Source organism: Sinocyclocheilus rhinocerous, unplaced genomic scaffold (assembly GCF_001515625.1).
Source record: "Sinocyclocheilus rhinocerous isolate Xijiao unplaced genomic scaffold, SAMN03320098_v1.1 scaffold448, whole genome shotgun sequence".
Taxonomy (NCBI): domain Eukaryota; kingdom Metazoa; phylum Chordata; class Actinopteri; order Cypriniformes; family Cyprinidae; genus Sinocyclocheilus; species Sinocyclocheilus rhinocerous.
The window spans coordinates 954,911-978,323 of record NW_015651514.1 but is presented as its reverse complement, the minus strand read 5'-3'; the positions used below and the strand labels follow the sequence as shown (position 1 = coordinate 978,323).

The following is a 23,413-nucleotide window of genomic DNA, read 5'->3' as shown; positions in this document are numbered from 1 at the left end:
CTATTCCAGTATATTTTAAAATTAAATTTCTTCCTGTGATCAAAACTGAATTTTGAGCATCATTCCTCCAGTCTTCAGTGTCACGTGATCCTTCAGAAATCATTCTAATATGCTGATTTGCTGCTCAGGAAATATTTCTGATTATTGTCAATGTTGAAAGCAGTCGCACTGCTTCACATTTTTGTGAAAACTGTGATACATTTTATTTTTCACAATTCTATGATGAGTACAAAGTTCAAAAGAACAGCGTTTATTTGAAACAGAAATCATTTGTAACATTATAAATGTCTTTACTGTCACTTTTGATCAATTTAATGTGTCTTTACTAAATAAAACTATTAATTTCTTTCAAAAAACGGTTGTGTATGACCTTAAAAGACTTGGAATATTACGCATAAGCTGTATAGACTATATGTTTATAGTGCTTTATGTCTGAAAAATGAGTAAATGAGTTTTCATTTTTGCTGAACTCTCCCTTTAAAACAACAAAACAGGCATTAATAAACACAGCAATGTGGGAATGTGGATCAAAATGTGTTTTGAAATTACCTGCAGGAAGAGAAAAATGGCATCTATGGAGCAGGCGAATAACAGGAACTACTAAAAATACAAGCATTCAGTGTCCAAAGCCATGTCTAAAAATGGACTAGCATAGGCAATCAAGTCCTGTGATTTTCTGAGCCATCAAGGAAGTGCATTGGATCAAGAGTGAAAATGTTTGTTGTGTTTTTCTGTGTGAACTATTTCTATTTGACATCATTACATCAAACCCAAAAACCCCATGTTTGTAGAGCAAAGAACACACACATTTGGGTCATTTAGCTTGAAACTACTTAGATGGACGTTCATGCAATGATTGCCGGATGTGGGCTAGATTTCATCAGTCTTATCTAAAACTGACCATTTTCAGTAATGAGGCGATGTTTACATGCAAGAACACACACATAAAAGCCGCTGACAGAGGTCAGTCGGGATGACTAATCAGAACACCCTAAACTCAAGACATAAATGAGAAGAGTTCAGTAACTACTGGGCTTTTTTGTTGTTCATACTAGTGAAAGTCACTGATCAGCAGGTGTCTGGGGGTTTAACAGTAGTTTAGGTGAAATGCAGGGGACGGATGGCAAATTGTCTCACTACTGTCTCGTTACGACTCTTTTGTCAAGTAAAATCTAATAATGTGCAACATGCCGAGCTACAGGAAAAGGCACAATACTATACTATATAAGACAATATAGCACATTTTTCTTCTATAAACAGACACACAATCCTAAGATTAAAATAACTAGTGTTAAGGTAACTACTATAGTTAAAGGGGTCCTATTATGCTCTTTTACAAAGTCTTGATTTTGTTTTGGGAGTGTACTAGAACAGGCTCTCATACTAGGTTGTTCGAAAAACACATTATTTTTCAGGAAGCAGGAATAACACTGTCCAACAGCGACACCCGCCTATAACACTCGTTGCCTTTTCTAGACCAGGTCTCGTCCCATTCGTCGGTATTTGTGATATCATAAATCCTGGAAAATATGCGTTGTAGTCCAAACGAGTCGTTCGTTGTAGTTTTTGAAAAGTGATTTCTGTTAAATAAAATATCTCCTTTTGAAGTGGACTTTGAGCTTTGTAACTTTGCAGATCTTTTTTATGCTCAAACAGCAACATTACAGACTAACTAAAGTTGAAAAAGTGAAAAAGCATACTAGCACCCCTTTAACCAAGTTACATGTTGCTGACTTCAGTTATAGCCATGATAAGCTTCTGAAACAGTATTAGTTACACTACAGATTTTAACACAAAATAGCTCACTACAACACTACAGAGCAGTATCTTTATAATTATATAACTATCAGATGGTATCATTTATTTTTTAAAATCAGATAAGTATTTTTAACTGACCTAAACAATAAGGATACAAATTAAGGTGAATTTGCACTAAATAAATAATAATTTTAACCTAATTTATGATACATTGCCATTCAGAAGTTTGGGGTCAGTAAGACTTTTTCTGTTTTTTGAAATAAATGAATACTTTTAATAAAAATTTTATTTTTTTAAATTTTTTTTTACAAAAATATGAAGCAGCTCAACTGTTTTCAACATACAATCAGATAATAATCAGAAATTATTCTTGAGCAGCAAATCAGCATATTAGAACGATTTCTGAAGGTCCATGTGACGCTGAAGACTGGGGTAATGATGCTGAAAATTCAACTTTGCATCACAGGAATAAATTACATTTTAAAATATATTCACATAGAAAGCAGTTCTTTTAAATTGTAATAATATTTCAGAATATTACTGATTTTACTGGATTTTTCATCAAATAAACACAACCTTGGTAAGCAGAAGAGATTTCTTTCAAAAACATTTTAAAAATCTTACCAACCCCAAACTTTTAAATGTTAGTGGGTATAAAATGTATGCACCTAAACAATGCTTCAAAGCTTCACATTTGTGTTTTTTTTTTGTTTTGTTTTTTAAATGGAGGTATGAGTAATAAAGTAATAATGAAACTGAAAGTTTTTGAAGACTGGAGTAATGATGCTGAAAATTCAACTTTGCATCACAGGAATAAATTACATTTTTAAATATATTCACATAGAAAGCAGTTCTTTTAAATTGTAATAATATTTCAGAATATTACAGATTTTACTGGATTTTTCATCAAATAAACACAACCTTGGTAAGCAAGCAAAAACATTTTAAAAATCTTACCAACCCCAAACTTTTGAATGTTAGTGTGTATAAAATGTATGCACCTAAACAATGCTTCAAAGCTTCACATTTGTGTGTTTTTTTTTTTAAATGGAGGTATGAGTAATAAAGTAATAATGAAACTGAAAGTTTTAAGTTAAACAGAGGCGGAGTATGATTCTAACACTGGCAAAATAAACCTCCACCATTTGCGATCATTAACATAACTGTGTTAAAAACAGCAGCAGAAATGCTGAACAAGCTCCAGTGCTCATGTTGATCTGTGCAAGCTTCCTGTGGGACTACAGATAACGTCCCAAAGAAGTGGAGCCAGATACACGCCACATAATCACCGTCCCACTTAACCTGCGGAGCACATCAGCAGGAAGACGCGGAGCGTGCAGGTCGACACACACCTGACCCCGCTTCAGACACAATCCAGCGGGTGTGTGATTCTCTGTGTGTTAAAGGGAAACATCTGCAGACTTCACAAGGAGAACACTATTGTCCATGAAGAACTGCTCACTAAAGCACATACAGTGCATGGCCAACGTGTCTTTTTCTATACTTGTGTCCATGCCAGACTGCCAGGAAAGTCACAATGCATGAATGCATGCACACACCCCACCCTACAGTAACACACCGTCTGATCACCAAACACTCAATGCACCAGTCAAATGTGTGTTTATCATTATCCTAAAAAGCACAAAGCTGGAATAAACACCAAAGATGATCAAATATAACATCTGTTGTTAGTTTTGTGGCTTGTTGTCAACTAGTCATAGGTCAAATGATCAGTTGTGCTTGTTCTAGACAGAGAGAGTCAGATCCTCACCCTTCTCTTGAGACGGTCTCGCTCTCTCAGCGTGAGCGTGTCGGCTTTGGCAATCACAGGAACGATGTTGACTTTGCTGTGGATCGCCTTCATAAACTCAACATCCAGAGGCTTCAGGCTGGGAAAAACCAAGCACACAGAAGCACAAATCACATACGTTTGGGGTCAGTAAAATTTGAAAGATATTAAGAAAGGATGCATTAAATTGAACATAAATGAAAGTAAAGACATTTATAAGGTTACAAAAGATTTCTATATCAAATAAATGCTGTTCTTTTAATAAAAATAAAGATGTGAATTAGGACGACTTTGCTCTAACTACACCAAAAAAAACAAACTATGAAACAATTTATGTACACCAAAAGTTTGGGGTCAGTAAGGCTTTTTTTTTTTTTTAAAGAAATTTATATTTTAATTTGTCAAGGATGCATCAAATTGTTCAAAAGTGTCAGTAAAGACATTTATAATGTCACAAAAGATTTCAATTTCAATAGTTCGGTTCTTTTTAACTTTTTATTCATCAAAGAATCCTGAAAAAAATATATCATAAAAAAAATGTACAATGAAAATACAGGTACTGTATCGGTTTCGGGTAAGTACCAAAAACAAAAGTCTCTGTATCGGACTCGTTCTGGAAAAGTGGTATCGGTGCATCCCTATTTAATTCCTATTTCAAATAAATGCTGTTCTTTTTAACTTTTTTTTTATCAAAGAATGCTGAAAATAAAATGCATCACAGTTTCCACAACAATATGAAGCCACACAACAGTCTTCAACATTGATAATAATCAGAAATGTTTCTCGAGCAGCAAATCAGCATATTAGAATGATTTCTGAAGGATCATGTGACACTGAAGATTGGAGTAATGATGCTGAAAATTCAACTTTGATCACAGGAATAAATTACATTTTAAAATATATTCAAATAGAAAATAGTGATTTAAATTGTACTAATATTTCACAATATTGGTGATTTTACACCATTTTTAATCAAATAAATGCAACCCTGGTGAGCAGACGAGACTTCTTTGAAAAACATTTAAAATTTCTGATGCACAATTCACATCACTTTTGAACTTAAACTTTAAAGTGCAAAGATTTGGTGTAAGTTCCACCAGTGCTTTTTGTTAGTGATTCATGTTGCTTTAATGCATCACTTCTGCTGCAAACAGACCTTAATTGAAGGCTAAAGCCACTTTCTGCATGAATAATGTTTTATTGACTTATGACGAAAGGCATAACATGTGCAGGAGTTTTACCCGTGTCCAAACGGAGAGATGAAGTAAAAGCAGCAGTGCACTCTGTTGTCAACGATGTGTCTGCGGTTCAGGCCGCTCTCGTCGTGCAGGTATCGCTCAAACTGATTATCAATATACTGGATGATCGTCTTAAAGCTGTCGAACACAATAAAGCAGAGATCAGAGAACGAGCTGAAAGGAAATACTCAGACATAAAAGCTTGTGATTGTATTAAACTAACGCATTAAACAAGCATCGGATACGGATCTCAGCTGAACAAAACCATAATCTAATCATGAGATATCAGGATGCACTTTAGAAACAAACAAACAAACAACCACTTTGTCCAAATAAAGCTTATCAAAATGTTCCACAACATCATGCTTACTGGTTCCTGTCCAGTATAGACAGACCACATGCACCAGTGTTAACTTATTATCATTGAGATCTTATTATAGATTTGAATAATATTTCAAATTAGTTTTTATATTCATATTTTCTTTTTTTTATTTTAGATTTAAGTAAACGTTAGTAGTTTAGTTATGTTTTTGTTATTTCTATTATTTTTTAAACATATTTATACAGTTTTTGATCAGGTTTAGTTTTTTAGTACATCAGGTTAAATAACAAAAAATCTGAAAGTTGTTGAAAATGTTTGTTTCAGTTAACACTTAATTTATTTCAAGAAAAAAAAGAAGAACTGTTCCCTTGGCTAGTTGAATTTTTTTATATATTTTTATATATTTTATAAGATTTTATATTTTGTTTGTTACCATTTTTTATTTCAAGTAAAATGTGTTTTTTATGGTTTTAATTAAACAAATGGCTGCAATATAACAAAGAGTGAAAAATTTAAGGGGGTCTGAATACTTTCCGTACCCACTGTACATATATTATGTAAACAAAAACTTTTATTTTGGATGCGATTAATCGTGATTAATCGTTTGACAGCACTAGTTAAAACTAAAAAAAAATGTTATCAATTGTTTTGTTTCACTTAACTTTTTCCCAAGTAAAAATTATGTTTTTATGCTTTTATTTTAAGGTTTAGTTAACTACAATGACCCTGATATGCACCAACTCTCAGTTCTCTAAAGTCTCGCCACCAGCTTCCCTTTTGCTCTAAAGTCTCCAGACTTATCTAAACATCACACGCTAAACTAAACTTAACCCCCTAACCAGAACTAAAGCACTTCTGTGTCTTCTGATAAACGTCATGCACGAATCGGCCTTGACACCGCAGCCTTATCGAGAGGCTGAAGTAGAAGACGACGTGATATGACAGTAGGTAGGTAACGTGGATGGCACATTTTCATTATCAGCCTGAGAAGTCTGTGGGTGAGAGATGGGGAGGATATTGTTCTTTCAAACAGGATATTCCCAGCATTCCTTAGCAAGGCTCAATGACCAATAGAGCAACAAGAGACAACAGCTGCCTCCAGTCTACAGTCAAGTGCCATAATGTAAATAATCTCTGCTCTGCAGATACAATACAACACAAAACATGGGGTATTCAATTAATAATCAGTCCGGTCTTCCATTAAAGAGGTCATAGTTATACGCAAGGTATAATTTTATGGTAGATATCTGTAATAATAAACAGCTAGTATCTAAGGGAAATTTTGATGCAGAACAACAGCAGCACCAATGCAAGTGCATTTAATTAAGAGTAAACACACATTATGTAAAAAAAAAAAGTAGGGATGTGTCAAGATCTACTGCTTATTTTAAGCAACAGTTCATTAATAAGCATGCTGTGATTTGGCTGTTGGATGACAAAAAACATAATATCTCTAAATGCATCAACTTTAAAGCAACATCCAGACGTATCGAGATGGATGATGCATCCAAATTATTTTGAGTTTTTTTGAGAACTCTGCCATGAGCATTGCATTTCTAAGATGCATCAGTCACATTAAAATAGTCAAAATTGTAAAATTGCATGACAAGATGCCTAAATCTGTGGTTCATCTAGCATTTTTTAAATGCACAAAAGGCAAACAAAATAAGAAATGCTGTTCTGCATTAAACTGTGAGTGAAGAAAATGATCCACTCATATGTACACAAGCATTTGGAGACTTAAGACACTTAAAAATGTCTTAATTTCAATGCATTAGACAAAATATCACAGAGCAAGTGACATTTCAAAATAACAAAATGTTTTTCTTTAAAAGTGCAGGTGCTTGTCCAGTCCTGTACAAGAGAGTAATGAAAAGAAACAAAATGTCATTTGGACTAATGCAATAATGCAACACAGAAACACTGTAAATGCCACTAAATTTTTAGCAAATGTAAGCATATCCTGTTTTGAACTGCAACAGCATGTATTTACAGCAGGTATACCCTGCTTTGCAAATATCCAGTCATTATCTACCACCAATAATTTACAGGGAAAATGAAAATGCATGGGACAGCTGACATAATCATAAAGAACGTCAAATTTGGAAATAAATATATGGCTCAGAAGACAGAAATTTCACCTTCCACACCCCGTTGACATTGATTAGTATGTACCAAAACATTTCTGACCTCATGAACATACCAGAAATTAATATTGTTTTTATATTTAAAAAAGCTAATTACAATGACTAACCCTACCGTACCACTTTTAGAATTAGAAAATAATAATAAACACATTTTAAATAAATGAAAAATAATATTTGAAGTATGATTCATTCTTTTAATTGAAGATGTCTCCAGATGTCTCTAAAGGGAGGTTTGGTCTGATTTAGCTCACACTGACCAGTCCTGGCTGTTGATGGCGTCTCCGTATCCAGGCGTGTCCACCACAGTGAGGCGGAGCTTCACTCCCCTCTCCTCGATTTCCACCGTGGACGCTTCAATCTGGACCGTGCGCTCGATCTTCTCTGCAAGTACAAAAACATCCTATCAGAACAAAAACACGCAAGTTCACAGAAAAAAAGAGGAACAGTTGAGGAAGAGCATCACGACAAATCAAATTAAAAATACTAATGATTTATCGATGCACCGTGAAAAAGATTAATGAGCATTTTCTGAGAACCTTTGGGAGGAGGCCCTGGGCTACAGATGGGATTACTTTGTTAAAAACAACCTTCTACTCTAGAGAGCTTTCATAGTCAAAGTGCTCAACAGAGGCATTTAAAGGGATTTTACATGCATTGAGCATCTAAATCAGAAATGTTCTGCATTCCAGCGGGAGCAGCATCATGCTGAAGACAATATTACTTTACGCAAAAAAGCATTTGGACACTTTAAAAATTTCTTCATTTATTGCATTAGACGAAATATGCAATAAATATAATATATTATGGAAATATTACTTTACGCAAAAAAGCATTTGGACACTTAAGGCACTCTTAAAAAATGTCTTACTTTACTGCATTAGGCAAAATATGCAATATATTATATTATATATTAGTATAATATAACATTTAGATCATAACAGACCTCTATTTGTGAAATGTTTTATTGAAAAGTGTTTGTGCTTGTCTGTTTTTACAATTACAGGGCTTCCGTATGGTTTTATAAAGGTAAACTTAAAGGAGTCATAGGATGCCCATTTTCCACAAGTTGATATGATTCTTTGGGGTCTTAATGAAAAGTGTGTAACATAGTTTGGTTAAAATTTCTCAATGGTAGTGTAAAAAAACACCTTTTTTACCCTGTCAAAAACAGCTCTTTTCAGAGCACGCAGTTTTGTAGCATTTTCCTTTAAATGTTAATGAGCTCTGCTGCCCCCGCCCCTCTTCCGAGCCGCTCTCAGAGAGACTGTTTACTTTAGCCGCATTCATCGTGAAACTTGCTAATTAGCACATTATTAGGAAAGGCGATTTGCAAAGATTCGTTACAAAACATTATACTCGCTTCTTCTGTAGATGAGGCTGGATCACGAATGATTCGCACGAACATAGACGCATTTATGTAGATCGCGGGCACATTCCCTTCTGAAACAAATGTAATCCACTGCCAGTTCAGCGACAACACACATTTCAGTTCAAACAACTTGTAAAAGTGCATGTAGCATTCTATGACCCCTTTAAGACTTTTTAAGACCTTTTAAGACCATGTAAAGGAAATTTAAAGGGAAAACAAGTTTTCATACCCTACTGACAGATATTTGTTCTTATTTTAGGTATAAACGTGATGAAGTTCAGACTTTCTGGCCTGATTTAAGACTTTTTTAAAGCTTTCATTTGTGGAAGGGTGAATTACGACTTTTAAGACCTTGCAATTAAAGCATACTTTGATATTTCGTTATCTCGTGTAATGGCATTCAGACAGTTTTACGTGTGAGTGTTCACATATTTTTCGGGTCTAAATGAGGTTCATCTAAAGAGGCTTTTCTCATGACTGCTAGGGATCATTTCAGTCTTGGACACAATATCCTGACCTGTAGAGTTAATGAAGACCTCAGGAGAGACGTTTGTGTGTGTGTGTGTGTGTGTGTGTGTGTGTGTGTGTTTTCCCTGCCGCTCCAGGTATATAGCGCTCTGGGTAGAGGTCAGTCAGGAAGAGGCTGTTGATCAGGGTTGATTTACCAAGACCAGACTCTCCTAAGATGACAAATAACACCAGGTTAAAAGCACAGTGTGTGTCTGTCTGAATCCGTGTGTGTGTTTATATGTTCCTCACCTACAACCATCAGAGTAAACTCAAAGCCTTTCTTCACAGACTTCCTGTGAACCTGATTGGGCAGGTTGGCAAATCCCACATATCCTGCAGCATCAGGGAACTAGAACCACACATCAGAACGGTTAGAGAAATAAAGTTTAATATGGAAATGTTCAATACTTAAAGGTGAAGTGTGAAACTTTTGTGGCACCAAATGGAATAACAAAATAATAATAATAACAACAGATTTTCCTAACACTCCCTTCATCTTCTATTGGTTGAGCAAACAGATAGCCCCACCCCCAAACTAACGCCATTGGTTAAGTCAGTTGACAAATCATTATCAATTACTTAATTACAGTGACTATGAACATTAAATATTTTAATATACAAAACAATTACACACTTCGCCTTTAAATAAGTGTGGGAATCTTACCTTTCCTTTTTCTCCAGACTGCGACATTTTGTTTCTGACGACACAACTAAATAAAGAAAAAAATATTGATAAAACAAAATAAATAAATGCATTACAAGTCTTTTGGAAGTCCTTATAGATTTATCTTAAATATCTAAAGAACAGGGTGGCTATGATAATGCTAAAAATACTGTAAAAACTAATAATGAAAAATATGTATTCAACACTTAGTTTACACAACATTTACTCCATAAAAGAAAAGAAAAAAACTATTATTATTCCAGTCTTTAGTGTCACATGATCCTTCAGAAATCATTCTATGCTGATTTGCTGCTCAAAAAAACATTTCTGATTATTATCAATTTTGAAAACAGTTGTGCTGCTGCATATTTTTGTGGAAACTGTGATACATTTTTTGGTCAATAGGTCACAAAAATTGCATTTATTTGAAAAAAATAAATCTTTTGTAATATTAATAATGTCATTAATGTCACTTTTGCTCATTTTAATGCATCCTCGCTGAATTAAAGTATTTATTAAAAAAATTCTTAAAGGGTTAAGTTCACCCAAAAATGAAAATTCTGTCATTAATTACTCACCCTCGTGTTGTTCGAAACCCGTAAGACCTTCGTTCATCTTCGGAACACAATTTAAGGTATTTTTGATGAAATCTGAGGGCTCTCTGACCCTCCCATAGACAGCAAGGTAACTACCACGTTCAAGGTCCAGAAAAGTACCAAGATGATCGACAAAGTAGTCCGTGTGACATCAGTGGTTCAACTGTAAAGTTACGAAGCTACGAGAATACTTTTTTGCGCAAAGAAAACAAAAATAACGACTTTATTCCACATTTTCATCTCATGGTACTGTCGTGAACGCGCGTCCAATGTGACGCAGTAGAGACGAAAATGTGAAATAAAGTCGTTATTTTTGTTTTCTTTGCGCAAAAAAGTATTCTCGTAGCTTCGTAACTCATTAAAATATCATCATCAACGTCAAAAATATCTTAAATTGTGTTCCGAAGATGAACGAAGGTCTTACGGGTTTGGAACAACACGAGGGTGAGTAATTAATGACAGAATTTTCATTTTTGGGTGAACTAACCCTTTAATGACCCCAAACTTTTGAACAGCAGTGTATGTTGTTTAAAAATGTAATGACAGACTAATTAATTTACCCAATCTTCACTCAAAACATGACAAATAAACAAATAAATAAAAATTCTAAAATCAAAAACTAAAAAAACTGGTCACTGAATCTTAAATGCAGCAGATGGCCAATAAAATGACTCTAATTCACATTACAGTCAAATGAAACATTCACTTTCAATGAAAGCGCTACTGATTGAAGCTCTCCATCACTCTGATCTTCTGACACACACTGTATCAGATCTGCATTGGGTCGGGCTGATGATGTTGATGGGGAACAAACTGTTCTGGAGACGCTGGAGTGTGTGAGTGTGTTAGACATGAAGAGCAGAGCGAGGGGTGACGACAGGGAGGGAACAATGCTGTTTATCTTTCATCTTCCTGGAAATGCTTTCCTACATTTTCACCACTCCCCATGGTGCGCACACACACACGCACACACGCACACACGCACACACACACACACACACACACACACACAGGTGTACTTCATGGGGTTTGGGTGAAAGTGTGTTCAATTCAGAGATAGCGGGCTGGAAGTCATCACTGTGAAAGCCTAACAGCGGTAATACTGACAGATTGTTATGATCATGAGTGTTTCTACTCCCAAGACAAGAAAAAAATCTGCTTTGCCATCATAGGAATAAATGAAATTTTAAAATATATTACAGCAGAATGCATCCTTGGAGAGCAGAAGAGACTAAAAGCAAACAAAATCTTAATACCAACCCCAAACTTTTAAATTGTATTATATGTGTGCTATTCAAAAACAATAATTCTGTGAAAACATTTTACACACTGTTTTGTAAGGTTTTGTTTCAATTGTCTCATTTATACTAAACAAGTAAAAAATTCAGCTTTGCATCACAGGAATAAATATCATTTTAAAACATATTCAGTATATTTTATATATTATTTTAAACTGCAATAATTGTTATAACCTTTCACAATATTACTGATTTTACTGTATGTTTAATCAAATAAATGCAGCCTAGGTAAGCAGAAGAGACTATTAAAAAAAATATATATATATATATATGTACATGTTCACTTAAATTCTGCAAATTATGTGTTATTCAAAAAAAGTGGTCATGCTATGAAATTTGTGAATATTTGAACATTTTACACAATGCTTAATCAGATTTAGGGTTCATTTCCATTTTTTTCTATTCTTATTTAGGCCTACACCAAATAAGTACAAAACAAGAAGGAAGGTTGAACTGTGTTCTTCATTTTTATGATCATGAGTGTTTCTACTCCCAAAAAATGTGCTTTGCTTCACAGGAATAAATTACATTTTACAATATATTCAAACAGAAAACAGTTGTTTTAAATTGCAATAATATTTCACAATATTGTTGTTTTTACTGCAATCATATAATCATGCAGCATTGGTGAGCAGAAGAGAGTTCTTAAAAAAAAAACAATTTAAAAATGTTTTCACTTTAATTCAGTAATTTTGTTCTATTCGAAAAAATCATCATGCTTCGAAATTTGTGAATATTTCAACATTTTACACAATGTTAAATCAGATTTAGGTTTCGTTTCCATTTGGCTCTAACCTTAATATTTACACAAAATAAGTACAAAACAAGGAAGAAGGTTGGACTGAGCTCTTCATTTTTATGATCATGAGTGTTTCTGCTCTAAGACAGGAAAAATCAAGAGTCAAAGTGTTTTTCAGGAAAGTACGGAAACTAATTTAGGATGAATGTCAGATTGTGGGTGTAGCGGTGCTGCTTTTATAATACAGGACACTGCAATCCCTATTTTATCACACACACACAAACACACACACACACACACACACACACACACACTCTGGGAGGTCTTGTTATTGCTGGCTGGGAATTATGGCAAGGATAAACTCATTGCAGATTAATCAAGTGGCCTCATTATCGGCGCAGCGGTTACACCGAGGGTGATTTTTTTTTTTGCATTAACACGTACATTAAACTACAAAACCAAGAAAAGATTGAACAAACTCACCAGCTTTCAACTCTACCTCACCCTTTTGTAGGTTGTGACCTGACTTAAGAGATTTGCCGTTTTTACGATAAAGGGAAAAATGGTTTTGAGGTTCTTAAGAGAATTCCTGACGGAGCTTAGTGGATTGTAAGCTCGTGAGACATGTGACTGGAACGCCACATATACAGTCAGTCGGATCAGAAACTGGGTTTGCTGATGGCCGACGCTTGCTGCTGTTTCACAACCAAACTACCGTTCAAAGCAGCACTTGAGTTTATGAGTGAAACGTGCGCCTCATGACCTCCGGCGCAATTCGCTTCACTTTTGAAGAGTGGCTCCGGCGTATTGATGAATGATTTTCAAGACAAAGGACGGAATCACTTTCAAACACAGGCGGAAATGACACATCAGGAGTGCGGGATGAGATGTGAGAACGAAGAGAGGAAACAACAGAGAGAAAGAACTTTGATGACATTCAGAGCCAAGATGGCAGAGACAGTCTGCAGCTTCCAGTAGCTATCTGAATTAAAGAGTTTACTTTAAACTAGCAATATTGCAGATTAACTGACCATTTCAAGATTATCGGCTGATAACTGGGTCCAATTATCCAATTAACAGAAGTGTGTCAATCCACCTAGTAAAATCCAGCCTTGTCAACGAACGCATAATGCATGTTTTATGCTTTCAAATAGTAAATTATTGTGCAAAATACACAAAAGTGAGAGTAAAGTCATTTATAATGCTACAAAAGATTTCCATTTCAAATAAATGCTTTTTTTTTTTTTTTACTTTCTATTCATTAATAAAGAAAAAAAATGGATCATGTTTCCATAAAAATATGAAGCAGCACAACTGTTTTCAACATTGATAATAATAAGAAATGTTTCAAAATCAGCATATTAGAATGATTTTTGAAGAATCATGTGACACTGAAGGCTGGAGTAATGATGCTGAAAATTCAGCTTTGCATCACAGGAATAAATTACATCTTAAAATATATTTAAAAAAAAGAAAACGGTTATTTTAAATTGTAATATTATTTCACAGTATTACTGATTTTACTGTATTTCTGAGTAAATAAATGCAGCCTTGGACATCTTTCAAAGACATTAAAAAATCTCACCAGCACCAAACTTCTAAATTTGTGCTATTCTGAAGTCATATTTGAACATTTTACACATTTAACCAGATTTAAGTTTCGTTTCCATTTTGTTTCAACTTCAAACGGTTTCTCATTTACACAAAATAAGCACAAAAAATGAATAAACACTGTTTTTGAATCATTCCTCCTCTGCTCTGAATAAAACATGCTAAAATGTGTCCTATAGATGATATAAACAACACCTAAAAGTCAAAAGTTTCAACGCAAACCTATACAGGACTGCTAAAGGAAGCAAAAGACACTTATTTGCACAAAAGAAGCACAGTTGCGCAATAAAACAGAAAATAAACTCTCATCAGAAACAGTTAATAGTCCTTCATAATGAAGAAGTCATTTAGCAACTCATCTTGTTTACTTGTCACATGTCTTGCCAAAAGCCAAAATCCTGCTCATTATAAAGTGGGGATTTCCTTTCAGACCACTTCTATTCAGGTTCAGGGTTATTTTAACATAACATGAGCCAAAAGATATAATTCTGATGAATACAAGCTGCCTGAAGTTCTCTTATTCAGTTTGACAAAAAACATTTGATCTAGATATTGTTTTATAAATACCCAGCTAACAGTAGAACATTCTGAGAACTTAGGCTAACGTTGTTTTAAGGTTCTCTCAAGGTTATGAACAAACGTTCTTCCAGTAACATTAACAGAACGTTCGCTTAAAGCTGTCTGGGCCTATATAGCACAGAAATGTTATTTATAAATTGTTTATGCACATTTTTGTCTGAAACATTTTTTTGGGAATGTTCAGAGAATATTCAGAAATAACGTTGTCATAATGGGAACGTTAGCAAAACGTTCTTAGAACATATTTTACCCCCTGAGACCCAGCAGAAATTGTTTTGGACTAGTTTAAAAAAATGTTTTTTTCATTAACACTATAGTACTAAATTTATAGTACTAAATATTCCTTTGTTATGCTGTATTTTGCTAATTTTATCATCACATTCCATTATTTGACTATTATTGTAAAGCACTACAAAGCATTTGGAACATAAATGTTCAAAAATATATTACAAATGTAATTATATAATAGTAATATTTGTATGTAAGCAATAATCACATATCTAATATATAATCAACATGAATATTATATTATTAGCACATACTAACTTTAGCGAGCACAGAGAAAGGTCCAGAATGCACCACTGTTCCAGAACAGTTCAACCCAAATATTCAGATGTGTGCAGCGCATTTTATGGAGGACTGTTTCCTGATCCTGGGAGAGTAGACTACAATGCCGGCTGCTCACAGACTGTAAGTATGTTTTTTTATATTTAAAGGATTTGCCACTGACGATTCAAACGTGAGTTTTTTTGGGCAGTGTAGAGTAGTGCTTGTTGTTTGTCATTTCTCCGATCACAAATGCAGACGTGGTTTTATGTTTACGTGGCACCATGCAACGCAACGCGTAAAAAGACAGTATGAGTAATTATAATCCTTAATTATGTCCCCACTGGATGCAACGATTGCCTTGTTTATAATGGGTTTGAATGTTTTTGAATCACGCTCCGGCCGGACAGGGCATCACAATATGGTAAGGGGCGTAACATTTCCGTCACACGCTTGAGGTATTCGGCCAATCACAACGCACTGGATAGCTGGCCAATCAGAGCACACCTTGCTTTTCAGACCGATGAGCTTTGTAAAAATCGACGCGTTTCAGAAAGGCGGGGCATAGAGGAGAAACAATAATGTACAGTATGTGGAAAATAATGTGTTTTTTTAACCTTAAACTGTATAAACACATTTCATTACACCAAATACACAAAATAATGTTCTTTTTTAGCAACATCATATGACCCCTTTAAGATACGACAGTACTTTAAAAAAGGTATGAATTTTCTCATAAATAACAAAAAAACTGAATCATGTACCGAAATGTTGGCTCCATGTTAAAGTGAGGAGGTTGGTTCCAGGCGGAGAACGTGCTGTTAAACTTTGAAATGTGCTGTCAAACTCTGGCCATCAGCTCCTCGACTCCCCCAAACCTCTTTCTGAGCAACATGTCTCGAAATTCACATGATGCCAAATTCCAATGTAATTTATAAATTAAATAACAACAGATAACCTTGGGTACATTTTTATAGCACCTCGTTTAAAGTGAAAACACCTCCTCCTCTTCCACACCCTGCTTGATAAAATGTTCTTCATTCAGTGCACGCAGCACATCTAAAACTGGCACAACCGCAATAAAACAAAACACATCTTACACTTTCAAACTGAGAAACCAAGTAGGCTATCGAGTGATACAACTATATTATTTAATCAAACTTCTTCTCAGTGTAACTTTGCACCAACTTTGACATGCAACAGTTACTGGAGCCACACAGGGATTGACACAAAGTGATTAATCACTTCCGGATACAAACGCGAAGAAACTTTAACTAACTTTTCAGCCGCCAGAAGCCCTTACCTGTTATAAACGCGTGATAAAACTCAAAATCCTGGAGTTTTTTCCACCTCCCTTGTTTTCTTTCTTCCCAGCAGGCCAATCCAGCGAATCCGGAAATCGCTACAATTCCGCCCTTATCCCATAATGCCTACGAGATCCCGGCGCAACGGAAGCCATTATGGCTCAAATATCAATGCGAGGGACCGGCGAAAGAGCGGAGAATTCGAGCCAAGATGGCGGAGACCGGTCACAGTTTCTGAGAGCTGTCGGTTTCCAATGCTTTCAGCGAACATGTCTAAACACGCTTCAAGACTTGTGACAAAATACTTGTTTTTTTAATTATTATTTAAGTGAGATTTTTAACTTTTGTTTACATTTTCTTATTATATTTAGTTTTATATTTAAATTTTTGTATTTGTTTAGGTGCTGACTTAAAGTATACATAAGTGGCATTATATTTTTACAGTATTTTGTATAGGAGTTGTTTTTATAAGAAATGAAAGCAAAAATGTTTTATTTTATTTTTTTATTGTATATGCTGAACATTTAACATTCAAACCATGGAAGCCATTATGGCTCAAATATCAATGCGAGGGACCGGCGAAAGAGCGGAGAATTCGAGCCAAGATGGCGGAGACCGGTCACAGTTTCTGAGAGCTGTCGGTTTCCAATGCTTTCAGCGAACATGTCTAAACACGCTTCAAGACTTGTGACAAAATACTTGTTTTTTTAATTATTATTTAAGTGAGATTTTTAACTTTTGTTTACATTTTCTTATTATATTTAGTTTTATATTTAAATTTTTGTATTTGTTTAGGTGCTGACTTAAAGTATACATAAGTGGCATTATATTTTTACAGTATTTTGTATAGGAGTTGTTTTTATAAGAAATGAAAGCAAAAATTTTTTATTTTATTTTATTATTGTATATGCTGAACATTTAACATTCAAACCATGACGAAATATTACCAACATGACATTTACAATTTATGAAAGAAAAAAAAGAAAGACAAAGGAAAGAAAAAAGCAACAAGAAGGGTAGGCTATACATTAATAATTGCAATATAAAGAAGGAGTTTAGTTCTTTGAGCATATCCATAGTTCTGGTTGCTTTGTCCTTGGAGAGTTTCAAAATAAATCCTTAAGTCAAATAAAACTGTTTTATTCATTGATATAGCCCTCAAACTCAAACGCACAGCTTCTCTGCATTCTCATTGGCGAGCAACAGATGCTCCATCCTGCGATTGGATAAAAGTTTTACTTCAGTACTAAACACACACACACACACACACACACACACACACACACCCCTCCTCTTGGCGTACCGCTATTATTCCACTCCACTTATTCTCAGTCCAGAAAAGTCCGTTAGTCAAAGCACAGAAGAGACGCAGCGAAGAGATGCTGTCCACCTGATCAAAGCGCTTCAGTTTTTTTGATCGATTTGAGAGAGAGAGAGAAAAAAAAACATTGGGTAGAAACATTTGGAGACGCAAGAGAAAAAAAAAAGAAAAAGAAAAAAGTTCAGAGTCGAACACTTTGGTTAGAAGAAAGGAAAACCTAAGGCTGAAGTCTCTGGAGAGGAACGCAGCCTTTCCACACATCCCTCAACAGGTGCGCAGATCTATCTGAGGAATAAAAGAGATGGCCTCCGCGGCTCTGGAGATCCTGGGTCTGACCCTGTGCGTCTTTGGCACGGTCTTGGAGATGACCGCCTGCGGGCTACCCACCTGGAAGGTGACCGCCTTCATCGAGGCCAACATCGTGGTGGCGCAGACCATCTGGGACGGCCTGTGGATGTCGTGCGCCGTGCAGAGCACCGGCCAGATGCAGTGCAAGATTCACGACTCCATGCTCGCGCTCAGCCACGACCTCCAAGCCGCGCGTGCGCTCACGGTCATCTCGTCCGTCCTGTGCGTCGTGGGGCTGATGGTGGTGATCGCCGGCGCGCAGTGCACCAACTGCATCAAGCCGGAGAGCGTCAAGGCGCGCGTGGTGAACGTCGGAGGCGTCATCTACATCGTCAGCGCCGTGTTCGTGCTCGTGCCTCTGTGCTGGATGGCCAACAACATCATCTCCGACTTCTACAACCCTCAGGTTCCGGCGGCCCAGAAGCGGGAGATCGGCGCGGCGCTCTACATCGGCTGGGCGGCCACCGCGCTGCTGCTGCTCGGGGGAAGCATGCTCTGCTGCTCGTGTCCCTCCTCTGGAAGCTCCGGCTACTCGGCCAAATATGCGCCCACCAAAAGAGCAACGTCCAACGGGGACTATGACAAGAGGAATTACGTTTAGACGCTGTTTGGACTCGTTTACATATGCTGTTTTGTGCGTTCTTGAGTGTTGCACCTGCAGATGTTTCGGTTCTTCCTTTTTTAAGCATCTTGGACTACTGACTGGATCCATTTTTTTTATTTAACGCGAAACTTTTGAGGATAGCCTATGCATTTCTGAAAGGTGGACGTTTTATAATAACTTTCAACAATAGTAACAAACATCATGCAGTGCTTAACAGATCATCACAATGCTTTGAAATAGTCCCGAATCGTTCATTAGTACAATATTCATATTTTAATGTGCATTAACTAATGATCTGTTAAACATTATATCATTTTTATATATGCCTGTTGGTAACATTTTAGAATAAGGTTCATTAGTTAACATCAGTTAACTAGTTAACATGAGCTAAAAATGAGCAATGCTTCTACAGCGTGTAATGTTCATTTCTACATGCATTATTAAAATCAAAAGCCGTGCATGTTAACATTAGTTAATGCACTGTGAACTAACATGAACAAACAATGAATGACTGTATTTTCACTAACTAACATGAACAGAGATTAATAAATACTGTAATAAATGTATTGCTCATTGTTTGTTCATGTTATTAACTAATGGAACCTTATTGTAAAGTGTTACCTGCCTGTTTTTTATTTTTAAAGCATCTTGGACTGATTGGCTGAAATGTATTTAATAAATCCTTTAATAATAATAACGTTAAGTAAAAATGTCACTGATACAATGTAAAACATGATTTTTTCTAAGTAAATAAAACATTATGTTTAAAAAGAAAATACTATTTCAGTCTTTCTACTTCAAATTTCACTTTTAAATCAATGGGAATTAATTGTAATATTTCCTATCAATTTCTGAGTTTATACACATTTTCTGATCATTATAAGCTGATATACTTAATGTTCCTATAACTTCATGTGCAAAGGTGTATAAACTATGATCTGTTAAGCATATTTAATGTTTGTTTTCATAATGAAAGTTAGTATAAGGGGTCTCGCTTTTGCTAAAAATGCTGTTTCAAACCTATCGAGGATATTCGTGAGTGAAAGAGAAGTTATAATCTGACAACAGATCTCTTTTAGGTACCTGGAGAAGTCTGTAAGCTTGTAAAAGTTTGTCAAAGACTAGAAGCATTAAGTTAGTAGCTGTGGCTGTTGTGATGTTTACCGAGGTTTTAGTATGTGTGTAGAGGAATCTGCTTCGGCACATTTGCAGAGACTCTTATTAAACGCTTGGAGAAACAGTTGGAAAACTGAAGCGATTCCTGACTGACCGGTCAATCGTAACTCACCCGTCCACGCAGATGCTCATCAGAGCTGAACAAGGCACACATGAGAAATACAGTCCAGCAGGATCTCTGGCCACTATGGAAAATGTCTGTTTTTGGGAACATCCTGCCGGTTAGTGTCTTCACGGATGGGCATCTTCATGTTTCTTGAACTCAAGACCTCTATGTTCAGTTTATTCAGCTCATCTGAAATGTTTATTTTTTGTTACTTTTTTTAATTGTCTTTGAATTCTTGAATTAATGTTGTTTGGAATAAACATTTACAGTTTTGACACAAATATGAATGTTTGTGTTTTTGTTTGATACCTCTGGTTATAGTTGTGATGTACACTGTCACCTCAAGCTCAATATCAGGTTGCGAAAGCCCTTCTATAACTTTCATATGAACTGTGGTTTCTGGACTGGTAGTTCGCTTCTTAACTAGTTTTGATGCTAAACAAAGTCATGAAGGCTTATATTTAGCATTGAAGTTACCACAAAGGTTCTTACCAATTTATTCAAATGAGCTCTAAGTATTTGATGCTGGGTGGTTATTAAATGAAAAGTGAGTACAGTCAGATGTGAAGTGCCACTGTTGTTGTCTGGGTTTCCAAAACCTTGTTTCTTAAGGCTTAGCCGGTCATATGACCACTCAACACAGCAAAAACCCGTCAGTCACACTGGAGAACTGCAAGACTTGATTTTACTGGTTAGCTCCAGTTAACTGAACTGGACACACGGCAATGTAAAATGAAAAATAACTTTACTTCAAAAAAATTACTTGAAAAACACAAGATACAACTCTGGATCCAAGTTTTTTTTTCTTGGCACAGTCGGGCCATTTGATTTTTGTTTGCACTGCCAACGTTCACTGGCAGTGCACCAAAAATATATATTTAATTTTTTGTTAGATTCATAGATTATATCCATTAGACAAATATATATAAAAATCCATAAAGTTTCTTTACACAAAATCAAATAGAAAAAACAACACTATAAATAATTTATCAGATTTTTAGTTTGCAATAATATCTTAACTCCAAAAAATAGATTATATTAATATGACTTCATGAACCTAACTGTATTAGATTACATAACTTCTTATTTTTTAAAACATATTTATATTGTAAAAAAAGACAGAAGATAACACTAAAATATTCATAAAAAACCTTTTTATATATATAACTCCCCACCCCCATCCCCCAAATTTCTTTTTTAATTTTGTTTTGAACAACAACATCACAACAGTAAAGCCAGGGAGTTAAATAAAACGGTGAGAAAATAAAGAAAACAGATTTTTTTTTTTAAATACATAAAAAGAGAGCATAAACTAGTAGTTTTTATACCTTTCCTATTAGTACAAAGTCAAATAACGGATGCATAGTTTTCCGTTTCTAAAAAAGTTACAAAAAAAGATGGTGTTTGGTTGGAAAAATGTATGTTTATGTGAAATTTACCTAATAACTAGGTAGCTTTTAAAGCTTAATTTTGTCATTTCTATCCCTCTAGTGTCACTAAACGCAATTACAGAAACAGTAGCATAACTGTTTTCAAACAAGTTTAATATTCCACTGGTTGGACAACAGACAGTCCTGACCCCAAATTTACGCCATTGGTTGAGCCAAAATTGCCCTGTCAGAAGCAGATATTTTTATTTCACATTTATTTTGAAGAATGTTGGTAAACATTGAAGTTGATTGACTTCAATAGTATTTTTTCCAATATTATGAAAGTCAATGGCTACCAGCAACTGTTTCATTACCAACATTATTTAAAATATCGTCTTTTATGTTCAACCGAAGAAAGAAACTCATAAATAATGACAGAATTAAATATATATAAAAATCCATAAAGTTTCTTTACACAAAATCAAATAGAAAAAACAACACTATAAATAATTTATCAGATTTTTAGTTTGCAATAATATCTTAACTCCAAAAAATAGATTAAAAAAAAAAAAAAATGCATATAAAAATCCATATGCTTTCTTTAAAAAAATTTTTTTTAAATAAAAAATACTATAAATGATATATCAGGTGTTTACTTTGCAATAACTGCTAAATTCTGAAAAAATGGATATGGATATTAAAAATTCATACATTTAAGTCAGGTTTTTAGTTTGCAATAATTGCTAAATTGCTACATTAAACAACTATAAAGTAACTTCATACATTTTTGCCGAAAAACAATACCATACAGTGCAAAATATGACTGAAAATTTTGATCACAAATTTTCACAAATGTAAATTTCATCAAAAATCTCTATTTTTTTCTACCTAATCTGACTATAAAATGTAATTTATTTTATATAGAAATAAAACTATACCATTTAAACAAAACTAGTTAATTAGTTGTTGCCACCTGAAGTCATTTCCTAGATTATTTGACCGAGCATTTTATAGCGCAAACTCTTGTGGTCCTGTGTTTCTGAAGTTTATGGGTTTGTTAACAGCACTGCTTCCCCCGACCCTCCTCTCTCAGTCTCGAACACAATAGAGCCTGTATGAATATCCACACCAGCTCTTTCAGCCACCATTGTGGGATTGTTAGTTCCAGTCACCCTTTGGAAGCTAAAGAGGTTACGAGGCTGAGTAACGAGTGTGTGTGTGTGTGTGTGTGTGTGTTTTGGGTGGGTACTCGGGGGAGGTGCCAGACTTTTTAAAAGGACCTTCCATCCATAATGAAGAGAGGCACATGGGGGCAGCGATGACGTCATTAAAGAATCTTCGTCATGGCAACCGTAAAAAGAACCTGCAGTTGCCTAGTGACAGGACCCCATAATGTGGCCATATGGATGAGGACAATGGAAGACCCGTCGGCAGACATTCCAAGACACGGATGGGGGAGAGAGACAGAAACAAGGAACAAGAATGTGAAGAAAGAACAACCTCTCACCTTATACTGACATAAACAAACAAATCTCACATATATACAAATCATTTTATTATAAACCAATACACAATTATTATAGATCATTATTTTACACTGCAGTGTTATTTTAGTACCACTGAGATACTATTAGTTTTCTTTTTAATTTTAGTTAAAGTTTTAGGAATTTTGTTGTGTTTTTGACATTTTTAGTAGTTTTTTTTTATGTCTGTATAGTTTTTATTCAGTTGTATTTCATTTTTCATTTTTTTACAAAAAATTATAAAAGTTTTAAGTTAGTAAACACACACACACACACACACACAAAATATATACACAGTATATATTTTATTCCAGTCAATGTTTATTTTATTTCCAAAAACGAAAAAAATATTTTTTTATGGTTTTCGTTTTCATTTTAGTTTTAGTAAAAATGTCAAGTAGACTTAAAAATATGGCCCTAAATTAACTGATCAAATCAAGTCAAATATATATATATATATATATATATACATATATACATATATATATATATATA

General features: G+C 34.9%; 2 protein-coding genes across 2 annotated transcripts in view; one reads left to right on the top strand and one right to left on the bottom strand.

The window, feature by feature from the left end:
- Nucleotides 1-16,591, bottom strand: part of LOC107713037 (septin-2) — a 30,307-nt gene extending 13,716 nt beyond the window's left edge. The window contains exons 1-7 of the mRNA XM_016518455.1: nt 16,470-16,591; nt 9,798-9,843; nt 9,383-9,482; nt 9,217-9,303; nt 7,512-7,635; nt 4,789-4,923; nt 3,530-3,647 (exon numbers count right to left, since the gene is read on the bottom strand). Coding sequence (XP_016373941.1) covers nt 3,530-3,647; nt 4,789-4,923; nt 7,512-7,635; nt 9,217-9,303; nt 9,383-9,482; nt 9,798-9,824 — 591 coding nt within the window. The 5' untranslated portion in view covers nt 9,825-9,843; nt 16,470-16,591. The remainder of the gene's footprint in view (nt 1-3,529; nt 3,648-4,788; nt 4,924-7,511; nt 7,636-9,216; nt 9,304-9,382; nt 9,483-9,797; nt 9,844-16,469) is intronic.
- A 1,173-nt stretch (nt 16,592-17,764) lies between these two features.
- LOC107713023 (claudin-5-like) lies at nt 17,765-19,196 on the top strand. The gene has a single exon (XM_016518438.1). It carries the CDS (start codon nt 18,093-18,095, stop codon nt 18,738-18,740), a length of 648 nt encoding a protein of 215 aa, XP_016373924.1. The 5' UTR covers nt 17,765-18,092; the 3' UTR covers nt 18,741-19,196.
- The last annotated feature ends 4,217 nt before the right edge of the window (nt 19,197-23,413 follow it).